The sequence below is a fragment of the Malaclemys terrapin genome, chromosome 10 (assembly GCF_027887155.1).
Source record: "Malaclemys terrapin pileata isolate rMalTer1 chromosome 10, rMalTer1.hap1, whole genome shotgun sequence".
NCBI lineage: Eukaryota > Metazoa > Chordata > Testudines > Emydidae > Malaclemys > Malaclemys terrapin.
Genome location: NC_071514.1, coordinates 64,828,539 through 64,839,883, shown reverse-complemented (window position 1 = coordinate 64,839,883; position 11,345 = coordinate 64,828,539). Strand labels below are relative to the sequence as shown.

The 11,345-nt window shown below is 47.8% G+C and overlaps 1 protein-coding gene across 2 annotated transcripts; it reads left to right on the top strand.

Annotated features, from left to right (window-relative positions):
- The first annotated feature begins 7,742 nt into the window (after positions 1-7,742).
- On the top strand, positions 7,743-10,942 carry SOCS1 (suppressor of cytokine signaling 1). Of its 2 annotated transcripts, none has more exons than XM_054042936.1 (2): positions 7,743-7,962; positions 9,973-10,942. In XM_054042936.1, exon 2 carries the CDS (start codon positions 10,048-10,050, stop codon positions 10,669-10,671), a length of 624 nt encoding a protein of 207 aa, XP_053898911.1. In that variant the 5' UTR covers positions 7,743-7,962; positions 9,973-10,047; the 3' UTR covers positions 10,672-10,942. The 2 variants fall into 2 exon arrangements, with proteins under 2 accessions (XP_053898911.1, XP_053898912.1); XM_054042937.1 differs by lacking the exon at positions 7,743-7,962 and adding an exon at positions 7,969-8,192.
- The last annotated feature ends 403 nt before the right edge of the window (positions 10,943-11,345 follow it).

The following is an 11,345-nucleotide window of genomic DNA, read 5'->3' as shown; positions in this document are numbered from 1 at the left end:
CTCCAATTTTGCAGCCAAAATAAAGGTGATAGGCTTTCTTAACCATAGTGGTTATACTGCACTTTTGTGATGCAAAAGTCACTTCACCACAAACATAGCAGAAGTTATCTGCACTGTTCTCACAAGTACAAGGCATCTCTGCTCACTTTGGCTAAACAGAAATGTGTCCCTTTGCAAAATCAAACACTGACAAATAAGAGAGCACAACACTGTATGATTTCTAGAGCTGATATAGGGCAATTTGTTCAGCAGAGTGATGTAAGCTTCGTTATGATTGCATCATCCATGACTTCTAGGCATAACATGATGCAATTCATATCATGTATGACGCAATACCAGCTTCAGATTGCATCATTCATTGTTTTGCCTAAAAAGCAAGTACTGTCCAAACCCAGTCATAGATTTATTCATAGATCCAGTCAAAGATGTATTTTAGTCATTTCTGGTTTAAATTGAGATCCCTTCCCTCTATAACTCACTTATCCTCAGCCATTCCCAAGTCAAGGGTCGTATATACTGACCCAATAGCATAGCTTGAAAACTAGAGCCAATCAACAATTTTAAGCATCATTTTCGTTCTCAGTGACCCAGAATTAGTAAAGTTTGACTACATTTATTTCAGAAGCATTTTGGCTGTAGAGCAGTGTAATACTGTCTTGTCAATTTTGATGATGAATTCACTGGGCCAGTAACTCTCTGTACAGAGCTTAGGAAATGGTGTCCCAATCTCAACTAGAACAGGAGTACTTATGGCACGTTAGAGACTAACAAATTTATTAGAGCATAAGCTTTCGTGGACTACAGCCCACTTCTTCGGATGCATATAGAATGGAACATATATTGAGGAGATATATATACACACATACAGAGAGCATGAACAGGTGGGAGTTGTCTTACCAACTCTGAGACAACTCCCACCTGTTCATGCTCTCTGTATGTGTGTATATGTATCTCCTCAATATATGTTCCATTCTATATGCATCCGAAAAAGTGGGCTGTAGTCCACGAAAGCTTATGCTCTAATAAATTTGTTAGTCTCTAAGGTGCCACAAGTACTCCTGTTCTTTTTGCGGATACAGACTAACACGGCTGCTACTCTGCCAATCTCAACTGAGGTTTCTAGGCACTACCTTAACACTAACACGTCTTATAATAATAAATGACTATTTATTTGGATTGCTCTTTTCTGGAAATAGCAATGTTCATGGTGTAGGAAAGAACATTTTTATTAATCAGTCTGGTGTCTTCTGATACTGCTTACAGAAATAACACTCTTATACTGATTTTACTTTAACATAATTTTCAGTGCTGGTTGTCTATTTGGTACCGCCAGGTCCACAGGAGAACAATGATACTTCACACACACACTGCCCCAATAATTCATTAAGCCCCACAATATTTCAGTCAGGTTCTGGCTGAGCTCTCAAAAATAGGTGACTGAGCTAGAGTAAGGTGCTGAATTCTTTTCTGAACTGATTCTGCAGGGCCAAATTGTCCTCTCTGTGGGAATCAGAATCTGTTGGGTTCATTGGGGATGGCAGGCACAAGGAGGAATTTATCCCCCCCACAACCTTCCCATACCAACATCCTGGACAGATCTGCTCAACTACCCACCCTCCTCACACCAGCTCCCCAGGGAAATCCTCCCTCAGCCCCAGCTCAGGGGAGTCCTGCCCACTCACCAATCTGCTGCAGCAGGGGCACCCAGCTGCAGGCTTCTTAGCAATTGGTTTCTGATTCCAAGTTTGTCTTTGCAAGAAACAGGGCTGGGTCCTTGATTTAAAATGAAAGCTGAATTTGTCCTTTGCAGGGACCAAAGGGACTTGGTTAAACAAGGGCTCCAGCATGCCCCTTCCAATGCGTCAGTGCTAGGCATCTTACCTCCCAGCCCCAAGGGACGGGGGGAAGAAGGGGCCACTGTATAACCCCACCCACTCCTCTTTCCACCTCCTGCCCACTGACTTTAGTGAGACTATTAACACTGAATAAGGCGAGCAGGATTGGTCCCTCCAGGGTTATGCAGTAGAAATGACACTTACAGTATTCCCAACCCCAAATGTTCAAACACCATGAGTCAGGCTCACCAAAAATCATGAGACTGGCTTTAAAATCATGAGATTACATAAAAGTAATAGATTTGGGGTTCTTTTTATTTGCTGTCTGCTTTTTGAGCTTTTACAGTGCGCTGGGGTCACATTTTGAAGCTTTTTCATAGATGCAAGTGCTAGAAAGGCACTTTTTCTTTAAGAATGAAGGCTGAAATCATCACTCAACTCCAAGAGCTGGGGCTTTAAGGAAAACAACAATTATCATGAGACTCATGACAAAACCATCAGAGTTGGCAACACTACTTTGAATACGGAAGAGAGGAGTTTTGAACAGTCTGATAAGGAAGCAGTTGTTCACCAGATAGGATAGATTCTAATGAGTGCCCAGTGCATCTCAGAGTATGACAGAGCAATACCCCGTGAGAAACATAATAAAACACAGACCAGAAACATATGAATTGCCAGACACACTTCAAGTTCTAGGGGGTCCTGTTGCAGTAATATGAAGCCTTCTTTCTTCATTTCAGTGCAGGTCTGTAAACCTGTATCAGCTGTTTATGTGCGCTACTGCCCTCTAGTGCGCTGTTTCTCAAATGCGGCCACCAGGGGGGTTCCCTGCGGCCACGACAGCTTCCTAGGCGGTGATGAGGGGAGGCAGCAAAGCGTTGGCCCCTCCCACTCTCTCCCTGTTGCTTCTGGATGCGCCACTCTGCATGTCTCTGGAGACAGGTGGGGAACAACGCTGAAGGAGCAAGGTGAGTTTTCACCGGGGTGGGGCGGGGATGAGGGGCATAGTGGGGCTTGGAGCGGCGGGGACTTAGGGAGCCTGGCTGCAGACTAGGGCTCCAGCCATGGGGCTTCAGATGCCAACCCCTGGCTGCGCGGCGGTGGTGGGCTCCAATCCCTGGCTCCAGCCGTGTGGTACCAACTTCAAATCTCACCTGTGGCTGCTGGCCCAAGATGCTGACCCCAGTCCATGCACTCCAACCTCCAACCTTGGTCGCTGGCCAGCAACCATGAGCTCCAGCAGCTGCCGGCCGTGGGTGCAGATCCCTGGCGCTGGCCTTGGGCTCTGGATGCCAAACCCTAGCCCTGGCCATGTGGCAGACACCAAGTGCCAGCCCCAAACCGTGGTGGCAGTCAAACCCCGGCCGCGCGCTCCCACGCCCAGCCCTGGTCCCTGACCCCAGGCACTGCTCCTGGATGTCGACCCTGGGTTCCAGCAGGTGCTGGCCATAGGCACCGATCCCCAGACCCAGGCACCAATCCTGGGTGCAGATCCCCAGACCTGGTCACACAGCAGTGGGCAATAACCCCAGGCTCCAGCAGGTGTTGGCCCTGGACGCCGACCTCCAGTCCCGGTTGCGCAGCAGCAGATGCCGGCTCTGGGTGCTGACCCCCAGCTGCATGGCAGTGGGTGCCGATCCCCAGCCCTGGCCAAACTGTGGGCGCCAACCCTGAGCTCCAGTGGGTGCTGGCCTAGGGCACAGACCCCCACCCCCAGGCACCAACCCATACCTCCAACCATGAGGTGGCAGGTTCCCCCCATCCATCTTTCCTGACCACCACTGCCTCACCCCCCATCCAGGTCTTAACTTACCAGGACTTGCTGTGAAAAGTGATATTAACTAATATACAAATACCACTTTTCACGGCATTATTTTTATTGAGTCTGAAAAAAAAAAACCCTACATAAATAAATTACAATGAGCTGGATGTGTATACATGCATATTTATTTGTTTTTCCTAAAATTAATTAAGAATTTTAGGGAAAAGCGTCAGTGTGGCCACCAGCAAGAGTTGATGGCCGCACTCTGAAGCCACCAAAAAATTTGTCACGAGAACCTCTGCTCTAGTGGGTGAAATATGACCTTGTCCACTCCAGCAGGCGAAACCTTCTTATGAGCATCTTCTCCACTCCTCTTCTCCAACAACAAAATTCCGGTAGTCTGTTTTTCATTTTAAATATCTGGTCACCTTCTGTGGGAGGGAAAGAGTGAGTGGGGGAAGAGGAGATGGAACAAAGGAAGGAGGAATGATGGAGGGATCCTGGGAGGCAGGGGTGATTAAAAGAATGAGGATCCCCAGGAATTCTAAAGCACATATAGGGTCAGGTGGCATGACCATCTCCGTGGCCACATTTTGTAATGTTTCCTCCATCCAGAGTGGAATAGTGCCCCTACAACACTTTGTCAGGAAGGAATAATCTCCATCCAGTTGTAATAGCTCTTCACTATACAAAATGAATATCCACCGTAGGCTGTCACATAGGAGAGTATCATCAACAATTCGGAGGGCACCACAGGGTCTCTGACTACCTCCCCTCAAGGCTATTGGGGTATAGCTGTGATCACCTAAGGCTGCTGCCAACTTTCACAGGAAGCAGCTCTCTATGGCTTTCACAATGTCCAAGCCTATACACTTACTCACGTCACTTCCTCCCACTTGAGTGACCAGTCCTGTTGCTTCTTTGAGCCTCACCCAGCTCTGACCCACAGCTACCAACTGTGACCTCCACATTCCCTCCTGCTGAGCCACGAGACCTGAATTACCTTTTCGGGCAGTCCTCCTTGTTTCCCTCCTGGAGAGACCTTTGCTTGCTGTTCTACCCAGTGCCTGATGATGTACCTACACACGCACACCAGGGATTTTCCCCCTGCAGTCTGCAGCAGAAAAAAAAAAAAAAAAAACACAGCAGCTAAGCAGCTGTCCCCTTCCTCTCACCTGATCTTGTTTGCCTATAGCTAGCTGCATATAGCTTTTATAGCAATTGGAAGATGCTTGTAACATTTTCTTCTTACGCTGCATGATGGCTGCAATGCAAAAGCTGCCCCATACCTGAGGGGAAACGAGAAGCAACACTCCAACTCCATGCTCCAGAGGTACATGGTTATGTGGAGATCTGACCTCTACTACTGACCTTTTGTATGACCCTGGGGCTGGGCAAGTCACTTCACATCTCTTTACCCTCGAGTCCTTTGTCTGCCTGGTCTAATTAGATTGTTAGCTCTTTGGTGCAGGGACCACGTCTTACTATATAGGTTCATAGAGCACTTAGCACAATGGGGTTCTAATACTGGCTGGGGACTCTAGATGCAACCACAATACAAATAAAAGATAATCCTCAGCGACAGTCACCCAATAGATCAGCTCAGTTGTGATGACTGTGCTCACTGCAGCTAAGAAAACAATGCAAACCAATTTCCACTAACATATATTCAAATTCAAAAGAAAATTTCAGCTCACCATGTTCCTGATACTTTTGCATACTTTTTCCACAGTATTCACACACTTGAGCTTCACTAGTATGAATATGCACAAAAAGCAAACATGAAGCTCAATTGCTCAGAAATTCTTTGGAAGAGGATGATTTGTATATTTGATTACAATACAATTCATACTGAGTTGGTTTGTTATATCTACCATCCAAATATGGAACAAAACCACCAGGAGCCTCTTTAGGTAACTAAGGCCCAGATCCTCAAAGATAATTATTTCAGGTGGAGTTAGTTGCCTAAATGCCTTTGAAGATCAAGGTCTAAATACCACAGTGTGAATCTACAAGTTTAACACTGAATTCTTTGCAAACCATGACATCACCATCATGTTAGTCCTGCCTGTGATGTGGAAGGACTTTGAAAGGAATATTTACACTCAAGAACAAGCAGAAAACACATTCCCTTAAATTGATCCCAGACTAGGAATTCATGGGTGATACCAGCACCCTTCTGTCAGACGGAAAGCATACTTTTGTATGGTCTCAGAAGACCACAACCACCATTAAGGGGGAAAAAATCTCACTCCTGCGATTGCTCACAACAGGTAACAGCCACCTCAGAACACCAGGCTCCTCTGTCAGACGGAAAGCATACATCCCAAAGCACGTGCACCCTGCAGGCATGAAAGATCACTGTTTATTCATTCTGTGCTCATACAGTAAGCGCTTTATTTTGTGGAGGATGTGCTGTAGTTTTCATATATATCAAAGATGTTAAAACTCTGCTTTAAGTGCAAAACTCAACCCAAATCTTCAGCATAGAGGACTGGTGTCTCCATAATTTCTACCTCTCATTGTACAAAGCCACAAAACATATGGGAGAAACAAGTTGTAGCCTGCAGGCAGGGCCGGCTCCAGGCACCAGCGAAGGAAGCAGGTGCCTGGGGCGGCCAATGGAAAGGGGCGGCAATGCGTTGGGCAGCACCGTCTGGATCGGTGGCGGTGGCAGCTCAATCGGCCCGCTCTGGATCGGTGGAAACTTGGTGGAGGGTCCTTCACTCACTGTCTTGCTCCTCGGCGGCACTTCTGCAGCAGCTTGATCAGGTTGTTCTCTTTTTTTTTCACCGCTTGGGACGGCAAAAGAGCTGGAGCCGGCACTGCCTGCAGAAATTGCAGTGAAATGCTTGTGTTCTCCTTGCTTTCATGAAAACTAACAATTGTCTGACTCCGTTTCTGTGCAAGACTGTGGGTGAGCTGGCATTTGGGACATAGTCAGCTTTGAAATAAACAAAGGTATCTTTGCCATTTAAACAGGTGCTGTTTAAAAAAGCTCCTGCTCAGGGTGAGCTCAAGTTCAGCCGAGCCTGCTCAGGGAACAGACATACTTTGGCATAGTTTAGGGCAAATAGCTAAAACAAGGTTTCAAAGAGGATTTCCAAATCTCCTATTGGAGACGGAGAAAACTACCCCAGGTTTGCCATTGCGTTATTATACAACTATTGCCTGATTGCCTCACATTTTAGATGGCATTTAACACATTACTTTTATTAACAATTAATTAATTAATAACTCACAGTGCTAATCATCCATGTTGACCAGCTACCTTTGAGGAGCCCTCTGCCCTTCCACTAGAAGTTCCACCCCAGCGGGTTGCTCTTGTTTTCTTGGCTTCTGCTCCTGTGTTCGCCCCAGTACATCCATAGCCTGCACCAGCGGCCTGGTCCTCACGTCACTACACATCTCTATTACCTGTCTCTGGTGCTGTGGTGCGTTACCATCCCGCCACCCTTCCCCCTCCAGGGTTTCCTCCTGCCTCAGTTTCCCCAACATGATTTTAGCCACCTCTTACTGGCGACTGGGAGCCCTGCTTGCCCAGAGCCACGAGGCAAAGGGAGGATGGGGGAGGCGAGCCCCCCCCCCTTTATTACGGAGCAAGAGGCTGGGTGATGATGGCCAGAGGCTTAGGATGCCTAAGCAGGCCGCCCAGGAGCCCTCCCTGCGCTGCACCGCCCACAGGCGGGGGCCAACCTGCCTGCAGCGGCCGCTTCCCGCAGGGCTCCGGACTGGAGGCTTCGCGCCCCCACAGCCCCGGGCCTCTCCGAGGCGCGCCAGGAGCCGGGCTACCGCCGGCCGCGGCCCGGGCCCGGCGCGAGGCAGGCTCGCGGGAGCGCCCAGGGCGCGGCTGTTCTGAGGAAGCGGCGGGGCGGGGCGGGCTGCTCCGGGCCCGCGCCAGGGTTCCTTTGAACTGGCACTTGCGGTTCCCTGGAAGCGAAACCAATAGGCTGGCGCCCCTCCCCCGCCCGGCCGCCGGCCCGAACCTCGCGAGCTGCAGCCGCCTGACGCAGATGGAAAGTGAAAGTGAGCGGCCACGTGTTTTCTGCGAATTGAGCAGGGGAGGGAGGGAGGAGCCGCCCGGGGAGCTCAGCCCGAGCCATAAAATTGCGAGCGATGAGCGGAGGCAGAGCAGTCCGGCTCCAGCGCGCCGCGCAGCCCCTAGCAGGCTGGGATTGCTACAGGCGCCAGGCAGGACTCGCTGGCAGATTATGGTTGTGCTATTCCTGGGGCCAGGCCTACAAGTGCACCACTGCCGCGCGGGGGCTACGGGCTTGCAAGGCGGCCGTGCTCGCAGCTCGGGTTTATGGTGCCCCGTGCCCGTTCAAGGAGCAGCGTTGATCCCCGCGGCTCAGGGCAGAGAAGGTAAGGGACGCTGTCTTTGTAAGCCATTGCTAGGGCAGTCCCGAGCGGGCTTCCACGCGCAGCCTTTGGTGTCCCTTAGCCTGGAGCGCAGCGAGCCTTAGTCCGCTTCCAGCGAGAAGCGTTCAGTGAGCTCCCAAGCGCGGCGAATGATCTCTGGCCCTGACGCAAGAACACAGGAGCCTGCACAACGCTGACGGTTTTTAAAGAGCTAAAGATCCGTGGAATATAAGGTAGCAGAATCATAATAATACTGCACAACGCTGAGTCTCTAGCTAACACCTTGCTTGCCAAAAGGACTCCCAAACCCCTTGCGACGCGTCTATCCTGCGGCATCATTGAAAAGCAGTTACCTCTGGGGTAGAGCGCAGCGGCGAACTGACAGATCAGCATTAGCTGGGCCGGGATGGGGAAACTTTGGCCAAGGACACAAGGGCAAAACCTCTGCGCGTAGGAAAAACTGCCTTGGGACCTTGCAATGAGGCACAGGAAAGCAGCTGTGTTTTTAAGCTTACCGGCAGTGAAGTGCATAGACCTCCTCTTGTGTACTCCTCCTCCCCACCCAAAAAAAAAAAAAAAAAAAAGTTTTGTTTCTCCTGGAGGTGAATGGTTCTAGAGAATCTTATTGTTTTAAACCTAAAGGCATCCACCCTTCAGAGTGCCTTGATTTTTTTTTTTTTAAACTTTGAATGCTGAATAGTGATCCTCACCCAAGGATTAGAAAAGCTGACATTGGTTTCTTTCATGTGCCATACAAGGAAAACCTAACCATACTTTGCTTGTTTTAAGTTATCGGCTAATGTCAGGATTTTATGATGGCTATTTCAGTCAGTAAAATGATCTAAATGAAACTAAACTCAAATGTCCGGCTGTCACATTCACAGAGACAGGAATCCAGCTAAGTGCTGTCTCTGCATCTATGTCCGCATGTTGCTGTGTGAAACAGCTGTGGGGATTCATTTCTGAGAATGCCTCAAGCTTTCTCAACAGTCTGCCAGTGCAGATCTATAACTGACTGTAGGGCTAAATCCTAAAATCTATGCTTTCCAGTAAGGTCAAGGCAGCCTGCAGAGATGTATCGAACCATGCTGTCGGTGTAGACGTTTGAGGCCAAATTAATTGCTGGTACAACCATGCTTATTTCAAAAGAATTACTCGAGGGATGAATTTGGCCCTTGGTGCTGAAAGATATATCAATAGGAAGCAATTTAGATTGGGCCACTTAAAGTGCATGCAATACAAAAAAGAGAGAGTGAGGAATAATGCTTTAAGGGTTCATAGAGGTTGCTTTGTGTAGGCTTAGTGAGGTGGTAACATTGATATCCCTGGGGGGTGGAACAAGGGATGGGAAATGGACTTCTATGGCTGCTTCTCCAGTTGATTGAAGAACAGAGAGTAGATGTAGGATTATGTGTAAATTGGCAGGGTTACAAACTGCACTGCCAATCACGTTTGAATCCCACAATGCCACCCATTCATTTCAGCCAATTCCATCCACTTTCTGGGGATTTGTACACAGCTGCAGAGTTTGCCTTTCCTTTAGCCACGCTTTTTTCCCCTACATAATGCAAAGAACAATACAGTCTGAATTCAGACATCTACATCTGGGAAATGGGAGGGGGAAGAGAGCAAATCAGTAGTTTTATAATAAGTGGTTTTATGCAAGGTTAAAGAATTGATGGAGAAGGATATACATAGAAAGTAAGCTTTGAAAAAGAGATTCCCATCAGTCAACTCGATCCAGAGTCTGATGCATTTCTATGACTAATAGTAGGAAAACCGCATCATTTGTAACTGTTTCCCTGGCTGGATACTTCTGAGCGTCAGATGTTGCAAGAGCAATGGATTGCTAACCTAGCCAGAAAGTGATGCTGTTAATCAGTGGTTTGCTGGGTGTAAATTTACAGAGTAAGGGCTTCATTTTATAAGGGAGCAGAGGGGTGTCAATGGAAGATTGTCACTTAATTTACGCAGATTGAGGATCTAATATTTTCTTTTCTTTTGGAATTTCAGAATAGCCGCTGGAGAGCTGCACTGCCCTGGCCACTGACGCTATGGAAGACCGCATCCGCTGGTCTAGTCTATAGGATGGTAGCGCACAGTAAGGTGGCAGCAGATAATGCAGTTGCAGCAGACCCAAGATGTCGACTTGACCCTCCAGCACGGGATCATTCTCGGCCTAGAGGTTACCATGGCCCGGCTCGGTCCAACACTGGGCAGGCGCAGAGCGACACACACTTCCGAACTTTCCGCTCACAGGCGGATTTCAGTAGCATCACCCGAGCGAGTGCCCTGCTGGATGCATGTGGCTTCTACTGGGGTCCACTGACTGTCAGCGCAGCCCACGAGAAGCTGAAATCTGAGCCTGAGGGCACCTTCCTCATCAGGGACAGCAGACAAAAAAATTGCTTCTTTGCCATCAGTGTTAAGACTGCTACTGGGCCCACCAGCATCCGAATAAACTTCCAGGCTGGGCGTTTCAGCCTGGATGGCAGCAAGGAGAGTTTCGACTGTCTCTTTAAGCTACTGGAACATTATATAAGCTCCCCGAGGAAGGTGCTGGTCACCCCACTACGCAAAGTCCGTTTACGGCCATTGCAGGAGCTCTGCCGGAAAAGCATTGTGGCAACATTCGGGAGAGAGAATTTAAACCACATCCCTCTCAATCCAGTTTTAAAGGGCTACCTGAAATCCTTCCCATTTCAGATATAAATACAGCATTAACTGTGCGCGTGTGTGTGAGAGAGAGAGAGAGATGTGAAGACATCTGGGTTTTTTAATCTATTTGGGAGTGACCAAATTTATTTTTGTAGCAACTTACTGTATTTTGTGATGGAACCTGAACACTTGACTTCTTATGTTTACACAAACTGTTTGCACAAACCCAGGGTTTTTAAACTCTGGCATTATTTTTCTGCTGGGCAGAATATTCTATTTTATAATATTTCTAATGAAAATAATGTAATAAACTTTATTATGAAAGTTTTTAAAAAATAGTATCCCTGGTGTCTTTCTGGGTTCTGCTTTCTGATCGCTGTGTATCAGTTAGGAGTTGACAATGGGCCAAGTCCTTAGCTGGGGTAAATCATAGTAATCCACTGAAGTCAAAGTTTCACTGATTTACCCCCAGCTGAAGAGCTGGTCCAGTAACATTGGTGCTGCTCGCAGACAAAGACAGACATGCTCTCTGTCCCAGGTACTATATAATCTAAAACAGTGGTCGGCAACCTTTCAGAAGTGATGTGCTGAGTCTTCATTTATTCACTCTAATTTAAGGTTTTGCGTGCCAGTAATACATTTTAACAGTTTTAGAAGGTCTCTTTCTATATAACTACACTATTGTGTGTAAAGTAAATAAGGTTTTTAAAATCTTTAAGAAGCTTCAT

Coding starts and splice junctions, on each gene's coding strand:
- SOCS1 (XM_054042936.1), top strand. CDS start 10,048: ATGGTAGCGCACAGTAAGGTGGCAGCAGATAATGCAGTTGCAGCAGAC.